This window comes from Aphis gossypii, chromosome X, assembly GCF_020184175.1.
Source record: "Aphis gossypii isolate Hap1 chromosome X, ASM2018417v2, whole genome shotgun sequence".
Classification (NCBI taxonomy): domain Eukaryota; kingdom Metazoa; phylum Arthropoda; class Insecta; order Hemiptera; family Aphididae; genus Aphis; species Aphis gossypii.
The window spans coordinates 23,048,326-23,074,713 of NC_065533.1; the positions used below are offsets into that span (position 1 = coordinate 23,048,326).

Sequence of the window (26,388 nt, forward strand, 5' to 3'; positions counted from 1 at the left end):
ATTACACAAGTCGATCGGGAAAAAATAAAAACAAAATGAATCCGCGGCGGTGTGTCATTTCCAATGTAATGCAAACACACGTGTATAACTTAATTAAAATAATAGTAATAATAACGACGCGGCCGCTCGTTTGACTCGCCGAACCGGCTGCCGTGCGCGCGATACTATATACCATTTAGGTTCGTATCTCACGGTCGCCGGAAAAACTTAATTCCGCCTCCGGGCTATCGCACTGCGTATCTACGAGACACACACACGCCGACTTGGTAAAAGTATATATTGTGTATATAATTATATTACGTTTTATGTACGCGTAACGGACAGTCACCAAAGACCACCACCAATGGACGTGCCGAGCGATTCAGCCATAACGCCCAACCAGCGGGGCGACCGGTTTTAACGCATCGCGTCCCTATCGGAAGGTCTACGAGTTTCCCGGCGACATCCGCGATCCGTACATTATACCGATTAATAGGTTTATATACCACGAGTGGTATGTCGCGCGTATACGCCCGATTGGCGTTGAGAAAAAAACGATCGATGTGTGCGAAACAACGACTCGGGGCTGGGGGGTTTTGCGATGACTCACAAACGGTCGTGCGATTTCACGTCGGTACCACCGCGCGTTTCTCGTGGATTTCGTGCGGAAAATGATGTCGGAATCATCGTCGAGGAGCAAACGGCTGCCGATCGTCGAGGACCGTTCAAATCGAAATCACCCTGCTTTCGTACGATTACAATGTGTATAACCACTCACGATTTTTACGAAAATTCATCTCGACTTCAATACCTATAGAGGTATATTTGTTAATTGTTTACAGAGTTCTGACGGAAATGACGCGTTGGGTTAGGTTAAGTTTTAGGTTTTACCTCGTCTAAATTTGTACGAAATCGAAACACCAATATTGTACATACAATTTGTACGATTGCCATCCGCGGCAGGGTCGATGTGCTCAAAACGTTACACGCAACTATATATAAATTATGATATATAGGTACCTATTTAACTTAATAATATGCATTAGGTAATACTCGGTGCACTCGAGATTGTTTTGTAACGATTTTGCCCTATATATTGCGAGGACATTAAAATGTACCTACATATATCGTCACTCTTACTATAGGTAACGTGGTTGTACAATACACAATATAATAGGTTATATACGCACACGTTTCGCGGTCAAAACCGATAAGCGCACTTGTTGATATAATCATAATAATTAATAACAATATAATGATAACGACTTTTATTTCGTCTACGCTATAATAAACGTTTACACATAAATTATGAATACGATACGAATATTTTCATAACGACACCTGAGTGCAATGCCGTCGAACACTTCTCCCGGTAGCGCGACGTATAGCACGTCCGACGGCAGTGTACAGATAAAAATATTTTTTTTTCTGAAAAATAGTGCCATTTTCGTGTCTGAATTCTGCGAAAAACCCAATCGAATTCGCGTCTGCATTTTAATTCCATCAATTTCTATCAAAGTTACTTTATCAAAATTCAAAGTATATATTATTATACAAACGATTTATAGTTATACGTATTTACTGTATTATTATTATACAGCTCGGTGTCTCGGCCCTCGGTAGTTGTGTTATACCGTCGTAGACGTCAAACGTTAAACGATCGTATAAAATATGTTCAAAATACACGATTCCGAGTAATATTTTCATAGTTCAAACCTTCGATTACCATTACGATGTTCGGGTGTAGGCGAGGTATACTTCAAAAAAAACAATTTCCTAGTAGTACTTCGATATTTCCCCGCCGCGTGTCAATAATACGCACATTGGAAAGTCCTAAAGCGTAGTACGATACCATGAATATTATAATCTACCGTATTATACGCGTTCCGAGATATGGTCTTGGATATAGTTGATACGAGACAGTTGCGTCAATAAACGCAAAACGATTTACGAAACGAATAATAATAATATTATAATATATCAATATAATAACAATAAATCGAATTATGAGACAAACAGGCCACGGCGACACTCGACTGTGGCCACCTTATCGTCGTGATTGATTCTCGAATTACACTGCCACTCGTCGTATGATAATAATAATAATAATATCTAAAACTCCTTTTAAAGAGTGGAAACGGTTTTGAATAAAATAATATAGAATATTATATCTTTACACTTATGTGTGTGTGTGTGCGCGAGTCTAGTGTGGTTGCGTGATGTAAATATGGTATAATATGCGTTCGATCGTCTCGGTATTTATCGTCATCGCGCCGTTTGTCGTCCGATATAATAATACTAATTTATTATTATTATACATATTATATGTGTGTATTTATATGTAGGTTGTACACACAATCGATCGAAGTCGTAGAAATGTCCAACGTCGCGTAACACATAATCCGGGGCAAAAGCCAATAAAATGCAACGACAAGTATTCGGCTCATATATGATTACATTCGAAGGTTTTATTAATGCCTACGCGCACACACACATACGAGTGATATTATTTTATAGACGGTTTTTGTACTTTGTTTGGTTTTCAATAAAAAAATAATATAATACGTTAGTGTCTCCGAAACGGTTTGTCCGGCGGCAGTAGTATTTCCTGCTTCGACATTGTTGTCCGTACGAATGGGTCGTTTAGAATTTGGTGGACGAATAAATATTAAATATATTATATCGAAAGCGTAATTTCACTGCGACCAGACAGCACGCGCTGATATTATTATAAAACGACACTATATACGTAAAATATTGTAAGTTTTTTTCGATATAATAATATATTCATAGTATAGAACTGTAGAAGCACAAAAAACCCGAACGGACATCACAGTGTATCGATTAAAAAAAAAAAAAAAATTAACCAAGTACACAACACTACAACAGTCGTAATAATAGAAAAAATAATTGTGTTCGATGATTTAAATATTGATCGAACAGATTTAATTACCGTGTTTTGTTTAAACTTCGCGCCGTACGCGTGGGATACGCTAGGTACCTATACAGTATTAAACTCGTGTCGGCACGGACGCGATTAAATGAAAAAAAAAACCATTTGCCCTCGGATAATTAATGTAACGATTAGGTATCTCTGCTATAAAATTATACGTTCGTTTCTGAAAACAATATTAGAATCGTGCCACTCGGGGCGTTCGTTGAAGTGCCGGAAGAAAAAAATGTGCCTGTTATTTGTTTAAATAAATATTGTTATTATCTATCTAACATATTATATTATATAGGTACTGTTGTTTCAGGTACCTATATAGTACCTGTAGGTATATACGGACATCGTTTAGTGGAGGTGTCACAAACGAGTCACGTTAAAAAGTGCTATAAAAGTATTTATGCAATGGGTCTGATTAGGCGTCGCGGTATGCATAAATATTAAAAGTATAATATAGATACAAATCCCATGTCTATAATAGTATCATAATACGTTACATAATATATTATTATAAATATATGTATATACTATATCGGTTGATTATGGGTTTTGTAAATATCTACTCGTACATAGAAGTATGTGCTCTTCGTAAATATCTGCCGTAAGGCGGAGATTGACGATCATTCAAAGCCGAAGGTTATTTAAATTACTGGCGCATAATAACAATACATAGCCGGGAGCTGAAAACAACGAATTCACTGCCTATATAAACTTAAAACTAGTATAATATTAAAAGAACGCCACACCCGCATATTATGTTGTGGTCTTCATCTCATATAATTTTTTCGTTGGATGTATCGATATTATAAACGAACTACACAGCAAATTTATTTTCGGCAGTTCCTATTTAGTGTAATAGTATAACCTTTAATAACAGTGTATTAACCTATTATCATAACATACTTTGAGGTAAAAATATTATCTGTGTTTTTACTAGAGTTTTTTACGATATTTTATTATTTTTAAATTTTAATATTATATATTACTCGTAACTTGCTACAAAATTAAAATATCGTACAAAATCCAAATGAAAACATAGATAATATTATTATTATCTTTAAGTTTGATATTAGGTCAATGAATTGACTCTACCAAATCGAATTTCTCAATATGCATTTGTTATATCGTACGTCTGTAAGACGGAAGCCAATACACACCAAAGACGTCGGATCGACAGCGGTCGCTAATCGCTAAAATATTATATAAATATTATAAATATTCTTTTTAAATATTAAAAATAGGTATATTAATAAAAATTTTAAACTATCAAAGTCTACGTAGAATAAAATAATATTCGTACGAGGGGTTATAAATCGTTATTAACAAAAATAGTATGTCAGCGGATACTATAATAATACTACAAACTGTTATGCACGTATTTATACTTTATATAGTTTTCTATAATTTTCCAGAAAATTTAAATTCGAATGTGGAAAACAATTTCGAGCTCACTATATAATATGTCTTATGACCGCAAACGATCGTTACTAGCAGTGATAGCATTTTTGCGACAAGTTTATAAAAAGGCTTCGGTAAAAAAATAATAATAATAATAAACGTAATCGCCTTAATTCGGACACACACTTGTCATATCGACTATCGTCTTACTCGAATATCTGCCTTACCTACATAATAATATTATTATCATGTCTCTACACCCGCACACAATGTGATGGTATAATATATAATAATATTATGTGTACCTTCCTACTATATACTTATTACACCGTTACTGCATATTATACATAAGTCTACGTTGTTTCTAAACGGTAATTATTATACTGAACTATATGATGTACCGTTTATATTATATCGTTGTGTAATGCTCGTACGCCGTTGGTCGGGACTTCGGTTTCGCCGACACGTTTCAAGTGTGTTATAAAAGTTACAATATAAAACAGAATATTATACCTATATTTATATATTGTACTTGTATGATAATTTGTACAACTATCGCGTACACATTTTTTCGTTTTATTTATACTATGCTTATTGTGCATATAGGAATAATTATTTTCTTAGACATCGCAGGTCGATTTACAAATAAACACGTCGGGGAGGGTGTAATAAACTCATAAAAAGGGGGTAACTATGTCTTAAATAATTATTACTTATACGTAGATTAGGTTAACCCTCAGTGTATGAAGTTCGTCCAAAATTTTCCAACGACTGATTTCTAAACCCATTTTTCTGTTTTATACCGTGGTTTTTATATAATATTTCTCGACCGACGATTTGAAACACATACGGGACAGATCCGTGTAAATCTAAAGCAGGGCTTGAAAACGGTTTCAAAACCGATCTCAAAAACCGGTATAAACCGTTTTAAAATCGAAACCGAAACCATAATCAAAAACGAAATCGGAAAAAATTGGATACCGGTATTAAATTCAAAATCGAAACCAAAACCGAAATTTCTTATGACCGGTATTGAAAATCGAAATCGAAACCGAAATTATTTCAATCGGTTTCAAGCCCTTTAGATTCTAAAGACCATAATATATTTGCGGTGGTCTTACACACCGCCGCCAAACGTTAAACATCGCCAAGTCGACTTGTACAGTTGTGCGACATATCGTTATAATGATCTATCGTGTTTTTAAGTGTCTATTGTGCGCGTGTATGGTGGAAGAAAAACGAACTTGCAAAAGAATAAGAAAAAAAACAATTTAATAATATATACGCGCGCACATAACGAACGAGTGTATAATATTTTGTGTCTATGCGCGGGGCGTATATCATATATTATTATTATATTACTCCCGTCACATCGTCTTCGCGGTCGTCTCTCTCCCGCGCGTGTAGGTTTTCCAGGCAATAAACTCCGCGGCGGCGGCTATCGCCGGCCACGGGACGGTGGCGCCAGCCGTGCCCCGCTCGACGACTCTCGCGGCGGTGACGTCCGCGTGCGATGTCCGACCACGCAATTATCGCACACACACACACAAATCGTATTATCTCCTTATTTACATTAAAAAAAAAAAAAATCAAACGCATACTGCAGGTATACAATATACTATATCTTTAATTTTTATAACGTGTCATAATAATCGTAAAGATATAACGATAATATGATGGTCGTTGTATAAAACAGCCTTTGATAACTTTTGTGGGATAACGCGTATTGAACTACATAATTTATTGGACCTGACGTGTAAAAAAAAATCGTATTATTATTTCGTACGCGTTTTTTACCATTCGATCGAAATATAGCAGTATTATATTGATGAATCTAAACATGCGCGCGGGTACATTCAAAGATTAGGAAGTTAACGATAATAACTAATATTAGTTGATGAATTCAATACATTCATTAAGTTAAAAGTTCCATCAATTTAATTAGTTAATAGTTATGATATTTTAAAGTTAATATGAAAAAATATATAATTGACTTCACTCGTTCAAAAGATGTCAATCATTTTTTTTTTTTTTTTATTAGAACGCGGATAACACACAAAAAAATCTATAGATATATAAAATTATATATTATCAATAAACATTACATAAATTATAGTTTTAGATTATTTTTATTTAAAACTATGTAGGTATAAGTACGCGTAATAAAAGTATAAAACCATTAAAATAAAAGTAATTCAGCTGGTTAAGTTCTTATGTTAATGAAAAAATTTTAATTAATACAAGAAAATGACAACAAAACTGTCCGATCCGCATAACAATCGCACTGTCTAGAAGAAAACGGAGCTCAAACGAAGTAATCCATACAAGGTATATTTTTCCGGCTGTCGGCCCGGTGAACTGCAGCTGTTAACAATAGTAATACATATTATTATTATTATTATGTGTTAAGTTAATTTTTATGCGCACTCGTGGGTGCCTCTATACAATATAATATAATATCATCATGATTATAGTGTTACTGTATGATAATATAAACCGTCGTAAACTCGCACGCGCCCGCGTCAAAAGTAAAGAATCAACAACAATCGGCAGATAACGACTATAATAAAAATATAATATTATTGTAATACAGCGGTGTTAATGACAAAAATACCGTAATTTAGTGGCGACGACAATAATCGTATATTAAGATACGCGAGTTTACCCGGGTACGTTGATGATCGACAGCTCGGCGTCGGTGTGTCGGACGTTCGATAATCTACATATAATATAATATAATATACTTATCGTATTCAAGTATTTTATAATATATATAATATATTCATTCACATGACTTCACTCTCTTTCACCGTCCACAGCTGAAAAACTGTATTTATTCTTTATAACTTTATTGGTAGGTGTAATAGGTTTTCTATAATATGTATAAAGACTAGGAGGTCTCTTGTTGACCACGGATAGTTGATTTTTGATTCAGCGACCAGCGTTCGTCACATATGTCGCATAGGTGTGACTTGGATTTTTTTTTTTTGTTGTTGTTTACAAAATACTTAATTCGAAAGTATGAAAAATAACTATACTTCCAGTTATAAACGTCCGTCTGGTTTTAACAATATATATTTAATACACGAACAGTTCACAACGAAATCGCTAAACGCTCTCGCCAATCCCATTCAAAGGCGTTTCTCTTAGACATGCTGGTTCGTTTCAACAATGGATGATAATAATTATGATAATTACTCACCATATTGTTCGTTTTGTATATTTTGTCGTTATTCTTATTTTTATTTATTTATTTATTTTTTTTATTTTTTATTTTTTTTTTGTACCTAGTCAAGTGGTATTTCATGTAAACAAGTCAAAAAACTGTGTTTTTTGTTCTATTCAAACTAAAATAATGATTATGAAAAAAAACGTTAATTTAAATTTCCATTACTCCAAACCGGTTATAATTAATTTGCAGCCCAGAAATAAACACGGTTCACTTAACCTGCAGCACACCCTTTCGATACCGAAACTTTGAATGTGGTGCGTATAATACATTAATGACATTACACTATAAATAACAGATTTTAACGTCATGTGACGGGAAGACTCTCAAACAGTACCTATATGATACTCGTATTAATATTATTATTATTTTTTTTTTTTTTAATTAAAAATGTAATCCGATGCGCTATATTATTATTATGTCCGGGACTACGAACTAAATCCGTTCACATACGTTGTCGATACCTGACCTCCGCACGTATGCGGGGACAAACAGCTATTTCCCCTTCAAAGGATTATTAGTATAATATCTATGGGCCACTGCCGAATTATGTTTGTACAATCGAGTTCACGGTCCACAGACATAAAAGCAGTAGTCCATTGGGAAATTAACGGCCACTAGAACACGTATAATATATACATTTGACGTAGTTTGCCGTATAATGTATAAAATAATATTATTATCATCGTCGTGTCCTGAGAGATTCATATATCGGCTTAAATCTATGGTGCGTGAAGTATCTATATGATATATAATAATTATAGAAATACCGAGTGACCACCACAAAATAATATAATGCGCACCCACGGGATATGCAACGCGCCGTCCGGTTATGAAGTCCCGCGACGACTGTTAATTTATCGATATGAATGCACATTTTTTCCTTTCTCCGATCGCCACAATAATATTATCGTCAACATTCATACACGAGTCGTATCACAATATCGTATTGTGTGGCGACCAGTGGCCTTAAATCTAATATCATATAATACATATATTGTGCTCGCATTCCGTGTGTAAATCGACATAAATTATTGCGAGAAAAAAAATAGTGGCGTGAATAAAGTCGGGAGCAAAGGAGTACGAGTGAAAAAAATTGCGGTGCAGGTGCAACACACGAATTCCAAAAACAAAATAAGGACACTCGCAGCTCGGCGACCATATTATATCCAGCAGCGGCAATCGACGGACATCACACAACTCTTATAGGCGTCCGACCGTGACGACGATGTCGCGGCGGTAACGGCGGTAAGGGAATTGTGACCGGCTTGGTGGGGAGGGTGAGGTCGACACGGACAGGGACACTTTATTCGGAATATATAATTATTTATGTACACTCTTATATTATATTATGTATTATTATCATACGAAATTCGGTCCATTGTCCGTAAATATTGCGTCGGCGGTATAGAACACAATCACGAGTCGTGCGGAGCGAGTGCCGTTCGGAAAGGTGGAAAACACAACAAAAAAAAGCAAAACGCCATATTGGACGACGTGAAAACGGTAGTCGACTTTATTATTATAAATATATTTATATATTATTGTTATATTATTACAATAATACGCGGCGGCGTGGTCGACTGCTGCTGCAGTGCTCAGGTATCGCGTGCACGGAATCGAAAATAATAATATTATTTATACGTTCACGGTTGTTATTACTATTATTATTATAACGTTTATACGGGAGGTGTATCGTAGCCGTTTCGAAGACCGTGTTGCACACGAAGACACGAGAGCTGTGTTCGGTGTCGGTCGAAAAGATCGGGAGCGGGAGCGCGCGCACGCGCGTGCATAATAATATATAGTTTGATTGATCACGATTTATTAGCCCGTACGGTTCGCGGCAATAATAATTGAAAATCATTAAGACACCGTAATAGGTTATTATTATTATAAACACATGTTTCGGTATTTTTTCTCTCCGTCTCTCGCTCTCTATCTCTCTCTCTCTCTCTCTCTCACTGCCTCTCTCATCTGGTCCGCCGCCGCCGCCGCCATCGGCCGTCCGCGGTTGACAGACTCGTTTTCATCGATACGTTATTAATCCGACGAACGCGAACCGATCATTATCTCTTTCGCTCTCCGGCAGGCTCGCCGCTCTCGGCCGCGGTTCGAAAAAAAAAACGGAAAGAAGAGGAGAAAAAAACGACGACAACGACGACGACGACCGTCCAAAATCCAAAACACAATACATTATAATACGTACACGTAATAAACGTCTTGTACGATACGGGTAAGATACATGCGCGTTAAAAAAAAAAAAAAAAATATTATTACACTTTTGACCGGCTCGCTGCAGTGCACGTGGCTGGCGCATGTGCTCGCGCGTCGTTTATACCTTGTAAGTATACCGTAATATAAGTCATAACACATTATAATATATACGCGTGTATGGATACGACACGAGCACGCATTACACATTATACCTGTGTAGTATACGTTATAATAATATGTATACGAATTCGAATCGCGCCGGCCCGTAAGAGCGCTGCTGTATTATTAACTCGACGACAAGCTTTCATTTCACACCGTGTTAAAGCATTTTATAATGGATCTATCAGAGTAGATTAAAAACCTGTTGTAGCGCCGCCGCCGCAGTTCTTTATCGATTCCCATAATCTCTCGAGCACCGCGGTTCCTTCTCCGTCTACGTTCACATCTCCTTCGTCGTCTTGTTCTTCTTCTCCTCTTCCGATCCCCCGTTTGGTATATCGATTTTTTTAAACGTTTATATATATATATATATTTTTTCATTTAGTACAGGTAGTTTTCATTATCGACACACTCCGAACGGTTTACGGCGACGGTGCCGGGTCAGGGGGTACGTGGCGGCGACCCGCGGGGGAACCCGTTGAACCGATATTAATTATGTTTGTGTCATAAATTCACGTGGTATAGGTATAATACACCTAATATAATATTATTATTATAATGTTATGTGCGCGTCGAGAGGAATGCGAGCCGCGGCGTGATAATTCTGACAGGGAAACGTAGCTATATAGGTACCCGGACGACAACTACCTACATAACGAGCGTATGCCTAATGTAAAATATTATTACGCTATCGCAATCGACCGCATGTCGAATTTTCGGGCGAAATTGTGTACACATGGTGTGTCGGTGTCCAGAGATTGCAAATCCAAACAGCAGTACCTAACGTAATAAATTGTGGTGCAGGCGTTAGCCGTTTCCGCGGACCCGGGTTACTCGTATTGTAGTCGAATCAAGTACCTATATAACATATATTACAATAACGTAATAATTAATAAATTACCAATAATTTTATCTGCTGTAGTGCTACTACATAACAAAAACCAGTTTCGCAGTGGCCCGTGATCGATCGGACTTCTTGCACAACAGTTTTCAATGCGCCCCTTTAAGTACATTTATACGTATAAGGCCCCAATACAAATTAAAAGGTTCATGCTTTTCGATTAGTCACATCCTATATGGTTGGTTAAAGCAGACCGCACTTGATCAGTGTTTGAAAATACGATCTGATTTCATAGTTTAACTAGTTTAAGTATACTATGAAAAAGTTGAAAAGTTTCTTACGTGTACCGATTTGGCGGTAACATATGATACACGTAATACGTGGAAATGGCTGTGCGCGAAACGTCAGCTCGTTGTTCGTGTGGTTATCGGGAATTTGCTAACAAGCGTGAAGCATATTATTTTCGCGGTTCAGTGGCAGTCGCCTGCACGTGATCCGCTTGGCTTCGTCATTTTTTTTTTTTTTTTTTGATTTGTTATATTTTCTTAATCGGCCTCACACATGCATCCTATTACTATACCGCACACGATTATAATTTTTACTCGGTAGTTTCAGACCGTAAAAACGATTTACGCTCGCGGCGTGCGCTCCTTGTTTTCGATTATGAAATACGTACGTGATTGTGTGTGTGTAGATTTAGGTTTATGCTAGTCTTTCGCGGACTAAATCATAACAACGACCACCCGAACGGACGATAATATTATAATATCTGATATCGACGTACAACACTTACACGTACATACAATACTATAACCGTAGAGCCGTGTTCATAAATGCCCCCCCCCACATAATTTATGTAAAGTGTTGTACCTACGTATTTCATTTATGATTCAGAAATATTGATTTCAATACTTTTTAGAAAAATATTTTCGACTCATGCAATTACAGTATTCTGTATTCTATAACAATTGACCAGCTATTTCACAACATTTAATATTAGGTAAATATAATATTATAATAACGATTAAAATGAACATAAAAGATGCCTATAGGTAGTTTTTTTTAAATATTGCAAGGTATTTCATAATGTCTATCAGGATAATTTATAAAAAAATAAAAATAACAATAATATCTATCATAAATAATATAATTTTTAACTGTGAATTAATTATTTAATTTATTTTATTGGTCTGAAATAAACGTTGGATGCATATAAGCTATACAGCTATAAGTTATGTACTTACAAGTTTTTTTTTAATAATGTTATATATTATGTAGTTTTAATAATACTAATAAATTTAGATTAGCATTTATTATTTTATTAACTAGATATTTGGCCGCGGCTTTAGATATAATAATATTTTATTATCTCTCATCACAATACATAGAGTAAATGACGGGAATGGGGTTCGCAAAAACATCGTAATTTATTTTTTGTTTTCGTGATTATTTTTTATAGATATTTGTATCGTTGTATTTTTTTTTCAATGAGGAAGTCATTGCGCACCACAAGCGGTACTGGTTGATCACTTTGATATTTTATTCATTATTTATTCTGTTTGGCCACTGCAATATTTGTAACGATTTTTTACGGTTCTATCAGTATATATAATATTATTATTTTCCTACACATTGGCTGCGTTTCAAAATATTAATAGTTTTTTAATGTATATATAATATGGTATTATTATATATATATATATATATAAATATATACGTCGGGGAATACACACGAATAATTTATTGTAATTTAAATAGAATTAAAACCAGCATAGCACCTAAATAACCTAATATACGTACACAGACCGAATATTTTTTACATTTTTTGTTGTTTTCTGCGACATATAATTATGCTGCAACTGTAGTAATGAATTTATCTATCACAACATAAAAACGTATCGAAAAAAAATATCATTTCAAGGCGGCGCATTACATAGTTGTAGGTATGTACACGTGGACTTTTATAATTTATATGGATGTGAGGTTACAATCAAACCACGTGAAAACGCTAATTTACCGTCGATAAACACGCATGTAATCGCTTAATTAGGACGAGAAGACACGCGAGCTCAATAAATTATTATTTATTTGTAAACGAATAGTTTTTGGGTTTTTTATTGTGTCTTCCGGTGTATCGTGTTAAGCGTTAGACACCAATAGTTATTATATTATACGTAAATATTTCATACGATTTCAACGTTTTATTGATGTAATTATTCTATTTTTACAGACGTTCTATACAGCGTATTATAAAATGTTTATATTTTATCTGACATTGTGATCGAATTTAAAAACTTTAAATTTAATTTAATTTAAATGTTTAAACTAATTTTAGGGTGTTTTTGTATTAACTTTGTATAATAATTAATAAGTGAACAATTTAGTAAGAAAATCAAAAATGTTTCAATTGAGAAAAATGATTTCGTCTATTACAATAGACGATATTATAATGATCTAGTTTTTGTGTAAGTGCATCAAGATGCGAAACATTTTGATGATATTAATGTCCTAGATCTGGTCCCTACTCCCTATTTTTATAGTCTTTAAACGTATTAAGTTTTTGTAATTTCTAGACTGTTAAAATAACTACGTTGTAGGTATTACAAATATAGTTAATGAGTCTGCGACGATTGGTTTGATGGAGTGTAGTTAATTCTGTGTCGTCCATCGTATGCGGAATTTAGATGATAGATTAGGTATTATTATTAAGTTAGTATTATAGCTGAATAGTCAAAAAACGGTATATCTATTAATTCTCAATGAATTGTGGGTTAAAAAACCCAATACAATAGTAATAAAAATTATGCTAAACGCTGGCGCCATCCGGGCCGAAAAACGCACTTGACGGACAGAGTGGAATGGGTGTCGAGGTGTCCGTCGGTGAACATAATAATAATAATATATAATATTATATTGTACCAGAGACCGCCGTGGGAAGTCTCGGCTGCCGAAAAACGAAACTCAAACGATAAATCAGGTGGTTTTTTTTCTCTTAGATTTTTTGTTTCTTTTCGCCATATGTCCCCCGTGAGACTATATGTATACGTATTATTCGATTGTTCGAACGGCGTTAGCATTACACTCACACACACACATACATAGGTCACATAGGTGCCGTTTACGCGTATAATATTATTATATTCTGATGTGTGTGTGAGTGTGTATAATAACACAATGCGCGTATTGTATTAATATATATATATACATATAAACGTATTACGCCCATAATAATAATATAATACGTACGACAACCGTTTGCGCGAGTAAAAAATATTTCGAATCCCACACGCGTTTATCCTATTCGCGCCGGTATGTGTGTATTATAATATGTAAAAACCTAAAACGGCCTCGAGCTTTCGGCTATCGAATATTTTAATCGATTTCTACGACGACGTTCATTATAAATAACATCGCGTACCAGCTGTAGTTGTCTGCAGTATATTTATTTTTCGTGCCTAATTCATTATAAATATATAATAATACGTTTGTATTATACACATCGCACATGGTCGACTTCTATACAATATCAATATCTAGACGAGGAAAATCACTAAAAAAAAAAGACTGCAACAGTATATAGAAAGAGGTTTTTTTTATTAGTAGCACCGACCGTTTAGTGCCTACCGAATAAAAGCAATACGAATAATCGTATTGTGAAGAAGCATTATCTTACTCGTCATACGTATTATTATAATATTATATCCAACGTTAAAACCGCCTCGCGAACACATTTTATTACCTAAACATTTTATACGTAATTATAGTATAATATACTACATATTGTGTACTGATTATTTTATAAGGTAGTAAACCCGTTTGTACACCTATGGTCATTAAGTGACAAGTGATTTTAATAAATCAAGTGACGTATTATTCATATGTTTTAATATTTTCACTTTTACATAAATTTCATGATGATTTATTTCATTAAAACTGTTTGCGTATAATGAGTTATTAAATAACAACCGGTTTCTATTCTAAATTTTTGTCACGCGGTAATAAGCAACGCGTCGTGGCGATTTTGTTATTTTCTCGTGGCTATATTTTAGATTCTGAGCGGAAGGATGAACATATTTTTAGTTAATCGCGGAGAACTAGTCTCTATTGAACACAACGATTCGATAGTATTATATTGGTAGGTAATACAGGCAGCACATCCGAAGCATTAAAATATATTGCGGAATAATAATTGAATAATAAATTTTACTCCTACTACTACTACTACAATCGAATCCAGTAAAGAACTGATGGGTGTACGTGTGCGTCGAATATAATAAAAACGTGATTAAAAAAAAAAAAAAAAAAGAATAGGTAAAGAAATTTCCTCCCCGTATTCGCCTAAAGTCTAAACGCATGCCAAATGAATTCACATCAAGTCGTTTATGGTGCATGTTTTGCCTAAACGAAACGCCGGCGAAATTGTTGGTGCGTCTATACGGAACTGTACCAAGGGATTTCGATCGATTTCGCATCGAAATGTATATAATTGATAACGATTATATGATTTAATACAAAATCAATAATAATATTTAATATTTTTTTAATGTTGTTATAAGGTATTGTGTAATACTTGTATAATATACGTACATCACGATCCACTATCAAGTATCAACCACTGACGTTTTATTAATTAGTTTTATTTTTCGTTTCAGGTTAACAAAAATAATCCAGAGTGCTTTCGTTCTATTAATGGTGAGTAGCGCACGTTTTGTTTTTTTTTATCGTAGTTACATCGTTATAATATGTATAAGTATATATATTCATATAATAGTTAATAATCCTATGACGTGATATAACAATTTATTATTACGTCAAAATTAAATTAGAAAACTAATTACGGGTATTTGACGTTAGTCAAGTATTGGGTTAGGCATTGGATTAACTTGATCTACTGTTTAATACACTTATACACCATAAAACTGTTCAATATGCACACGTTTATTACGTATGTATTAAAATTTGTAAAAATATAAATTAAGAACCAAAACATTTGTAAGAATATACCTATATATTTTCTAGATACAATTTAAAATATATTAATATTCAATAATACTACTACGAATAATAAACTTTTTAATTATTCGTTATTATATATATATCTTAATATATATAAATCTCGTGTCACAATGTTTGTCCTCAATGGACTCCTAAACCACTTAACCGATTTTGATGAAATTTTTTACAACGCGTGTAATTTGGTCCAACTTAAAAGATAGGATAGTTTTTTTTTCAATATTTATTATTAATAATATGTGCTCAAACAGGAATATTGAGATTTACGATAGAAATTTTTGTTTATAAATGGTTGCTATGGGGGTTATAAGATTTGAGAATAATATTTATTATTTGTGGTTGCTATGGTAATATATAAAATTAATATAATGATTACGGATTTTGATAAAATTTGGTAACCATTTAATAATATGGTCCAACTTAAAAAATAGAATAGTTTTTTTTTCAATATTTATTATTAATAATATGTGGCGAGCGCCGATAATATTCTGGAACTGATGATTCGTTGTCACAGTAAATTTCAAATTCACAGCAATAGACTAACATAACAAGTTATACTAAGTTTTATTGTTTTACCAACAGGCAACAATACAAAAACCACGAGATGGCACATTATTGTATTTTACCCACTGTAGTAAAAAAAAAATGACATAACTTTGAAACTTAAGTGTTAGAAATTATAAACTTCTTATACACATCTCGCGGGGTCCGCAATCCACTACGTGTGGATTGCCTACATGATATTATACTGCTCTCATAATCATAAGAGTCTCACGGCAACGGTAAGCAGAATGACTATAATATTATGACTTGAGTAACTCACTGACTGATAAACGTAGAGCCTGAACAATGATAGATCGATGCTTACAATTTACACGGTACATTCGTAAAATCGTATCACAAATTTAGTGTGTAATAAGAAAGCATTTTACAAAATTTGTATATTAAAGTGGTGCTTTCACAAGATTTTTGAGAATCAAAACAGTCAATGAAAATGTCTAAGTTTTGAACACCGTTAAACCGAATAGTAAATAACAAATTAATCAAAATTCGAATCATATTATATAGAATTTGCATTTTTAACGGGCAACGAAGTGCACGGGGTCAGCTAGATGACTATAATAATATTATATAACTATATTATATAGTTATAATATAATTATATAATATATATATATTGATTTAATACATACTTAAATAGTGTTCTATTTAAATCAATAAAAACAATATGTAATATTATTGATAAATCTTTATATTTATTTTTATTAATATTGTATAGAGTACTATATCTCTACAGTACTAAAACGTAAACCAGAGGTGTGAAATGGCAAGAATCCGACCGACATAAAATTTTCTGCCGTCACTAAGGCGCAACACGAATATAATATATTTTTTTTTTTGTTATTATTTTTTTTATACATTTTGACATAGCAACCGGTTGCTATAACAACCAGTTGCTATTAACAATCACCGTCTCGACTGGTAACATTCTCGGTGTCGCACAAATTAACAGAATGACCCCCAGCCATAAGACATATACCTGTCAAAAATACATAAAGATTTATCCTCCGTCTGTCCCCACACAGACTTATGCTTTTTTTCTATTGGTATTTTAATTAATAGTACTATAGATAACAATGATATTATAATAATTTATTTCTAGAAAAAATATCAAATATCATTCACTTAAATATTAAAAATCAACATTTATTGGAAAAAATACTCATTGAGCTAAAAGTAATCACAACCACTAGACATTTTCCAACAAAAAAAACAATAATAAATTATTAAATGATAAACCATAAGAATAATTAAAAAAAAAATTATAAAATAATGGGTAACGTGAAAAATAAATTATAATGCACATTTTGTTAGTATTTGCTCTAATCGCAGTTACAACAAATTTTGATTGAACTTCATTCCATCTATTAATAGTAACATTATTGTTGTGATGCATCATCTACATTAATAGTATCTATTTACATACATACAAAAAGAAATCACGTCGATGTTGTTTTTCTATAATATCGTTGTTTATAATATTTCTGGAACTCGAGTAGGTACATGATAGTACAATTTACATGCACTAATAATGCACGTACGCTTTGTATGGTAAAATATATATTAAAACCAAGACGACATATCATTATATTGTAGTTACGTTGTAGCTATTACGTAGTTGTCGCGTTCAATTGACGGACATAATTTCGATTAACGTAAATTAGTATCGATTGATGAAGAATGCTTTTTAACTGCGGCCAAATGTCAAACGATGGGTAGTATATCAGCCGTAAGTTTTCACCGACCAGATATTATTATTTATTAAAGTACCTGACAGTAGAAACTGATCAACGGCCATCCGCTTTATGTCGTCAATAGCTTGATTGACAATTTTGAATACTTATTATTATTTTAATGTTTTGATAATCAACCTGTTGAGCATATGTATAGCCGTGTAGATACACAATATGTATATGTTATATGCGCCAGACGACTTCTCAAATTTAATCTGTCAATACTGTGCATATGTTTTCTGGTTTCTAAAATATATTATTGACATTTGAAATACGATACCCATTAGCAGTTTTATTTTTTATTATTTTTTTTTTTATCAAGCGCACGGCAATAAAAATAGCCGACACCTACAATTGTATACTATATATTATACATATTATCTTATACCTGCCACGGAGTCTATGCAAATGAACGACACGCATCTATTATGTTATTATATATTTTATCGGTTAAAATAATTAAAACGAACCGGAAATATAGTATACATTACAATAAATCGCGACTGTCGCTATGGTCCAATAATAATTAAATGTTTGTTTATCCGATCGGAAATATTCTCGAATAAGTACTTTCTGCGTGTATACACAGTCGTAAAAACAAACATAAATCGTTATTAATGGTGTCGGGCGTTAAATTATTATTTTTTTTTTCTAAAAATTGTTATCGTACAGTTTGGATGACTAGAAAACCGTTTTTATTATAGACTGGGCCGAAACGAATTCAATGCGTGTAGATATATAGAGATTCATTTCAAAAACCAGTTTAATATCGGTGCCGATTGGCCGAGTTCACACATTTGATCATATTTATACCATTATTAGTGCCACTAGTTAAACTACCATGTAGTTTTATGTAGTTTTTTTTCTACACTTTCGGAACCTATAATCTTTTCTAAATTAAACGAACACGAAGAATTTCAAGTATATCGTGTAAATTTACACACTATATAATATAATATATTACTATTAAACATCGGACAAGCGTTTAGACATATTTTCGAGTGCTAGAAAACGTCTGATGGTTCCGAAAAAAAAAACATTTTTACGACATAGCGTCATACATTATACGCACTCTACAGGACGTCATCGTTGATATCGGCCCCCATGCATATAGTAAAAAAAAATCTTATTCGGTTGCGCATACAATGTCGATAAAAAATATTATAATACATAATATAGTGACGTGGTGGCGATCGATAATTCACGTTAATACGTCCGGTCGCTATTACGACGGGCCGCACTTTGTTTATCCGCATCACGATAATATACAATAATATAATGTGTATAGAAAAATAATAAAATTATGTAAATAATCGTAAAAAGCGGAGTTTCGAAGAAGTAAAAACGACGTAACGTGCGACTAACACGATACAGTATAAGCGTATAATATGATGTATATCTACACTTAAATGGCCGGTAAACCCGATGAGTAATATATTGAACGATAATTTTCCCGCCGTGTGAATTTTTTATACGCCGAAAAATCGGACGCACGCGCGTCCAGTTAAGCGCCCCGCCGACGTCGTCATAAAAGTAAATAGATAATAAACATTTGGAGAAATAACGAGAATGGAAAGCAAAATAATAAAAAAAAAAAAAAAAATCATCTTGACGGGACCTCATTATCGGGTAATAAATGCGAACACTATTGCGACAGGCCACGTTTAGGTGTTGCAGACCGCCCTCACTGCCGCGCTTTATAGGTGTGAGAACGGAGAACTCTGCGAGAAAAAAAGAAATCCTATGTTGGAAGCCGCCAGACGCTTCTTTCTCGGCGCGCAATATAAGCAATCAATAAACACTCGTTTTATTTATTTATTTATTTATTTTTAATACCTATTACCCGCCGTATATTGTGTATAGGTAGGCATGTCTTTCGTTAATGGTTCTCTAAAAACTCGCGTTTTTACGATAGTTACTATATTGGGTCGGTGATGCGTTGTACTTCATAGTGTAATAAATATTAATATATATTATCATTTATCATTATTGCGCGGTGGTCGTCTACTCGAAGAGGTATATTATATGATGTATTATCCGGCGGGCGGTTTCGCACCATCACACGTCGTGTACGCCACGACTGCCGAAACGATGAAAACGTAATGAGCCGTTTTCAAAGTTTCAAATGAATCGCTCGGTTTTACGACTCGCGTACAGTTTGTACTAGAAAGTTGTCTTCGGTGACTTTTATAGAGTCATTATATTATACCGTACTTAACGTAGACGACCTAAACAACTTAACCTGACCCCCCCCCCCTTCGGTTTAAAAGTCCCTAAAAAAATTTCTTTTAATAGATTTCAATCGTACTGTTATATTATTAATAAGTAATTAATAAATCCTATCGCCAATCGTGCTCGCTCTGTGAAGGATACGATTTAGGCCTATTGGACTGCTGGTACAGCGGCGTTTCTGTTCCGAACAACGGTGTTTGCGGGACGACGAAATTCCGTCAACTTAACAGGAAATCTGTTGAGGAAAAACTCATATTTGGAGGTATGTTTTCCGTAATATTTATTACGAGGCGTACACGTGTACCGCAACGTGTTCTTGATAATAAGTCGTCGAATCAAATGTAATATCATCGTGTTTTGAAACATTTAAGTGTTAATCGGCCACAAAAATCTAGCTCTGGCGCCCTGGAAATCGATAGGTACGCGTTTATTAATATTATTGTAATACGTATATTCTCTTTCCGATTACCATCGTCTTTATTACGAATGTACATTAAATTAATATTAATATTATATTAGAATGCCGTTGTGGTTCGAACCACGTGCGGCTAGTGATCGGCTATATTTTTGATAATAAACGTAATTGTTATTATAGAATCGACGCCTATAAATATTCAATCAATTCTTTATAGGCGGCCTTAAAAAAAAAAAATCGAGGTCTATCATTGTGCCCGTTAATATAATAATGTATCGAATAACAATCGACAATAATTTCTATACACAATTTATTATGTCAATCAATTTCGAATGGCGTTTATATGTTATACGTTCTATTACAATTGATTAAACATTATGTCGTTTAAAACAACAATACCGTATATACTACGTTTTATCAAATTAATACTCAAATCCAATTAGAAAAAACCTTCACGTACGCCTTCAACTCAATATTCGTTTAATTACTATACAATTACTGCTGATTATGTATCAATTACTTTATATACATATTATTATTATTTATATAAAATATAAATACATATTGCACGGTGCGTACATATATTAATTATATAATTTAAAAAATATATAAAATACGTGTAATGATTTACATTTTTATGTGTATATAATATATATATGGATTATTATGTGGACATATGTGGTTTTATATATATATATATTCTACAGCATTATGATTTTTAAAATAATAGTTTTAATGTTTTTTTTTTTTTTGCATTTAATTATTGTGAAAATAATGTTTTATTGGTTTTTTCTTCGTTTTAAAACATACATCAAATTGTTTAAAAGTCAAAATTAGCATTTTGGAAATCGATCTATCGAAAAATCCGGTCTCCTCTCCTCCCGCTAAAAAAAACCACCATTAATGTTTTGTATAATATTCACCTATTAGAAACGAATCCGGACCAGAAGATCGACAATACCGGAAACTATAATTTTACTATTCAGAAAGGTCAGATGTTAATTTTTTTATAATAATATGTATATCTGACGTATTATAATATACTTATGGGGAAAAAGACAAAATGAGTTTTTTCCATTTGACTATCGTGTATAACCCATATGATATACGACTTAGAACGTGGTTTCACGAGATAAATGTTTTTCGAACAAATATAATCAATTATAATATAGTAAGTCGGATTTAGATATGCACACCTATTTCTTCCATACCGACTATGCATAATTATGTTTACGACTGCAACGTGCATTGTTTCTACACCACACTGCATTTACACGCCCATATATATATATATATATATATTAGATATTATTATTATAATCCCAGGTGTGTTTTATTGTCAAAGATTATTATCATCATTATCTTTATAAATATGAGTGGTATTTCAGGATTCTCGATAAACGGTACGACATTATATTTTCCCCACACCGCATGTATGTCACCACATCAAACGGATAACGCAAATATATTATGATTATGTGGCAAGGACGCAAAATGTTCGATTGCAATTATTATAATTTTATTAAAAAATGTATTTCAGAATTTTGAAATACTTTGATCATGCATTTAACCAAACTCGATCTTCACTATTCGATTTATCACTACAGTGATAAATTCATGCTCGCCGACAACTTATAAAACAAATTATAAATAATAAGTAGGTAGTAACCTGCATAATGTTAGTATTGTGTTTATGTTAGTATATTGTAACGAATATAGATAATATATCTATTATTAGAGCGCGGATTTCTATGCAATTAATTATATTAAAATAAGCCCTTAAAATAGAAAAATATCAAAATTTTTCAAAAAAATGCATTAAAAAAGTTATAATAGAAGTTATTAATAGTTATAATAAAAAGTTTTATGTCATGAAACAAATGTTGTGCTCACCTAGCATAACATATGATTAACCAAAATCTGACAACGTTGTACACAATATATATTTTTTTTATCGTGCTCAATCGGGTATCACCCGTGACAGTAAATCAATTTTTAAACATAATTTTTACTAGCTGCGCTCAGTACCGAATATTCCAGCGTTCATGAACAGAACGTTCTACTGATTTCTTGGAACGGTATCGTATAAGAATTATAATTTATTGTTCATAATACCTACAACAGTATTATATCGACGTCTCCTCTCGATCGGTCTAAGATATAAGCAACGAGCGACTTGCACACATTATCAGGATTTTTTTTCAAAAATTTTTCTTCTTCGCGTTTTTTTGCTCACCGTTTTATTATATTTAAATACTTCTTCAACAATTGTGAAGTTGCGCAATAGGAAAATATAATAATAGTAGTATAGGATTTTTAGTCGTTTGGAGATTTAAACACTACAAACGCGAATAAATATTGTTTGTAATTGAAAACGTGTAGCACACCAGTTGCATTGTTTCATTGTGTTTTCGAGTTTATTCCGAGTGAATTATTTCTCTACCTCAAGGTTCGTTCGCCTTGTTAAGATAGAAACAAACATACTTTCGTACTATTCTTATTATTAATAATATTATAAAGGTGTATATATTATTTTAATAACACTCACGACTCCCCATCGGGATATCACACACACACACACACACATATATATATTATATATAGCTATACACCATACATGTATTATACTTAAGTGCATATGATAATACGAGTATGTGAACGCGATGATTGTTATTATAGTATATTACGAGGATGAATTAATAATAATGATAATGAAAACAATAAAATTAATACTCAATAAATTAAATAATAATCGGACACAATTGATTCACAAAAATTTCCATCGCAAAAAAAAAACTAAAACTTATTTTTACCGATTTAAACCCTTTAAAATCCCTTAATATAAAAAAATAATGAAATATATAATATTATCGCATGTATAAAGTCATAAGGAGTAATATTATTATGATTTTTCTATCAGTCGATATATTCGTGATTTTAGTTTTTTTATAAATAAGCCGCGAAATATAATATATGCATACTATACTTATATAATTTATAAGTAGTAGGTACAATGATATTCTATAAATAATTATTGTGTCTAAAATTTTCGTTTAGTATTTTTATCCCAACTTTTTACATAAATCTTGTCTATACAACAATTAGTCTTTAATCTTTACAATAATGTTGATATTAAATTTCAAAGGTACCATACACATCTCGTTGGTATTATTTTATGTCTGTCGACGTGAGTAATAGCAGAATATTGATTTCGTTTACCACAAAGTCGAGGAGTGGAGAAGCATACAATGTCGTAATCTGTTATTGATGAGTTATTACCGATGTTATAAACTATAGTTAATATATATTTATATATTATAAACGGAATGTGTCGTAACAACGTTCGCGGGAAATGGAATTGCATTTCCGTCCGTTCTTATGACGCGTTTCATTTCCACAAAACCCACCGAGCTGCACTTTAAAAACTGTACAGAATAATAACCATAATCCGTATCACGTACGGGATCACGATTTATCACGTAATGCATACTGTTATGTTGCCGCAGTCGGGTGTGGATTATCGCGCTTGTCGAGAAATATAAATCTGTGCCCCACGTCATAATATTATTATACTTTACACGATGTATACATGGATATGCGCCACGCGGTTATATATTACACGTTGTTATACATGTAATAGCGTCCGATATGGAGACGACGACGATGTTGAAAAGTAATTATTAGTACGTCGCGACGCCGCCGAGCACGTGAAGACGAAAAACGAAACGATACGCATCCCGGACACAAACGAGGCAGCGAAAAAAACTATAATATAGCGAGAGTGAGACGGAGAGAGAGAAAAAACTGTACCCAATTTAAATCGAGTTTTTTTTCCAAAGTGAAAATCCGTTGTTTTAATTACGAGAAAATTTTCGAAACGCCTACCCCTCCCACCGTCGTTCCCGCGTCTCACGCCCTCGTCGTCCGGATCGGATCGTATATCACACCCGCCGCAATCTCTCTTTGCCGCAGCATCCGCCGCCGCCGCCGCTGTTTATCGTTTGCACGCGCGCGCGTTCGCACCGAGGAGGTGTCCGTTTGTCGGGACCGAAATTCCGTTCGTACTAGGTATATCATATTGACCTACCTATCTCGCGGCACTGTTATATAATAATATATAGTAATTAACCCGTCCGACCCGAAAACGAATATTATACGACCAGTGCACGCGCGCGCTGTGTGCGCGTATTAAGTACGTACCTACGTAGATGTGCTTGGTTTTCGACAAAATTACGTTTTTTAATAAACACATTTTTTTAACGAGGTGTACCGGCATACCGTGGTATAACATTACCGCGTTACTGCGATTGATGTAGGTATATAATAATATAATATATTCAATACGGGCGCTTATTGCTAGGCGTCATCGCGTTCAATCATATATTATAATTATAATAACAGAATTAAACGTATAGGCAAGAGTTTTTTCCTTAGTTTTTTAAAATATAATATTCTTACATTATTGAAATTTCCACACGTCAACTTTATATAATATATAACAATATAGCCAGTGTAATAATTCTGATAATAATATTTTCCCGTCGTATTATAGTATATAACGATATAAACCTCTGCACTGACGGCGTTTGAGAAAGGGGCGTTCGGGAGGCGGACGTCTCCGAGCTTTTCATGGCCGATGTGACTGTTATTACTGCCTCCTACTTTTTTCGTTTCCGAACACGCGTAAATGACGTTTTTCAAGGGTGGTGTAGTCGTGTTGTAATTCGTCAAATTAACGTCACTGATATAAAATATTACATTAAATAACTACGTATAGTAGCTGGTGTTTACGTTCTATTATATGTATATATTAAAGCGTACACACAACAGTACAGGTGTTTTTAATAGAATTTGTATACCGCACACTTTTGATCAGTCGATCTTGCGGTGGTGGAGAGGAAGAATTTTTATAAATGCTTTTTGGAAAATTTGAACGTTATTACGACTACATGCTTAATTTACCGGTGAATTTCATATCGTACACTAAAATATAGAAGTATAGAAACTGTTAAACGAAAAACTGATACAAATAAATAGTTCTGCATTAGTAATATAATTTTATCTAAATATATAAACGCTGGGCGGTCATATAAAAAAACAGTTACGACGTAACTTCGCGATTGCAGTTGTTATCGTTATTATTATTTTTTCTTATCTAATACCGGTGTAGTAACGTTTACGATTTGTGTTTACAGGTGGTGTTGTGCGACATTTGGAGGTGCGGCCCTGGCTATGGATTTGGGGTCCGACTATACAACGATTGCAGTAGTCGAAATGTCAGGGTTGACTACCGGGGACGAGTTCTCGCCGACGACGAGACTTCGAATCCATTTCGTAAGTATACAATATAATAAAAACATATTATAATATGTTACACTCATATTTTTATTTACACGTCATCGTCAATGCAGTCGTCCATTAAATGTATTGTTTATAGCGTAATGAACGCCACTCACGGGATCGATTGCGACATCGGAATAACGAACGATAAAACTAAAGGTCGACAAGTATAATATAATTTATACACGTATTTGTGTGACGAGAAAATATTTGAACAATGTTTCGATCACGGGGGTGGGGTACCGGCGGGGATAATCGTATAGTGGTGAAAACGCCATACTCGTGAGCGTTTTAACACACACTTCACACGTATATCCATAGGCA

The 26,388-nt window shown here is 33.5% G+C and overlaps 1 protein-coding gene across 1 annotated transcript in view; it reads left to right on the plus strand.

The window, feature by feature from the left end:
* Positions 1-26,388, plus strand: part of LOC114124492 (zinc metalloproteinase nas-14-like) — a 53,582-nt gene that overhangs the window by 17,218 nt on the left and 9,976 nt on the right. Inside the window, exons 2-3 of the mRNA XM_027987751.2 lie at positions 15,423-15,462; positions 25,920-26,058. Of these exons, the coding sequence (XP_027843552.2) occupies positions 15,423-15,462; positions 25,920-26,058 (179 nt within the window). The remainder of the gene's footprint in view (positions 1-15,422; positions 15,463-25,919; positions 26,059-26,388) is intronic.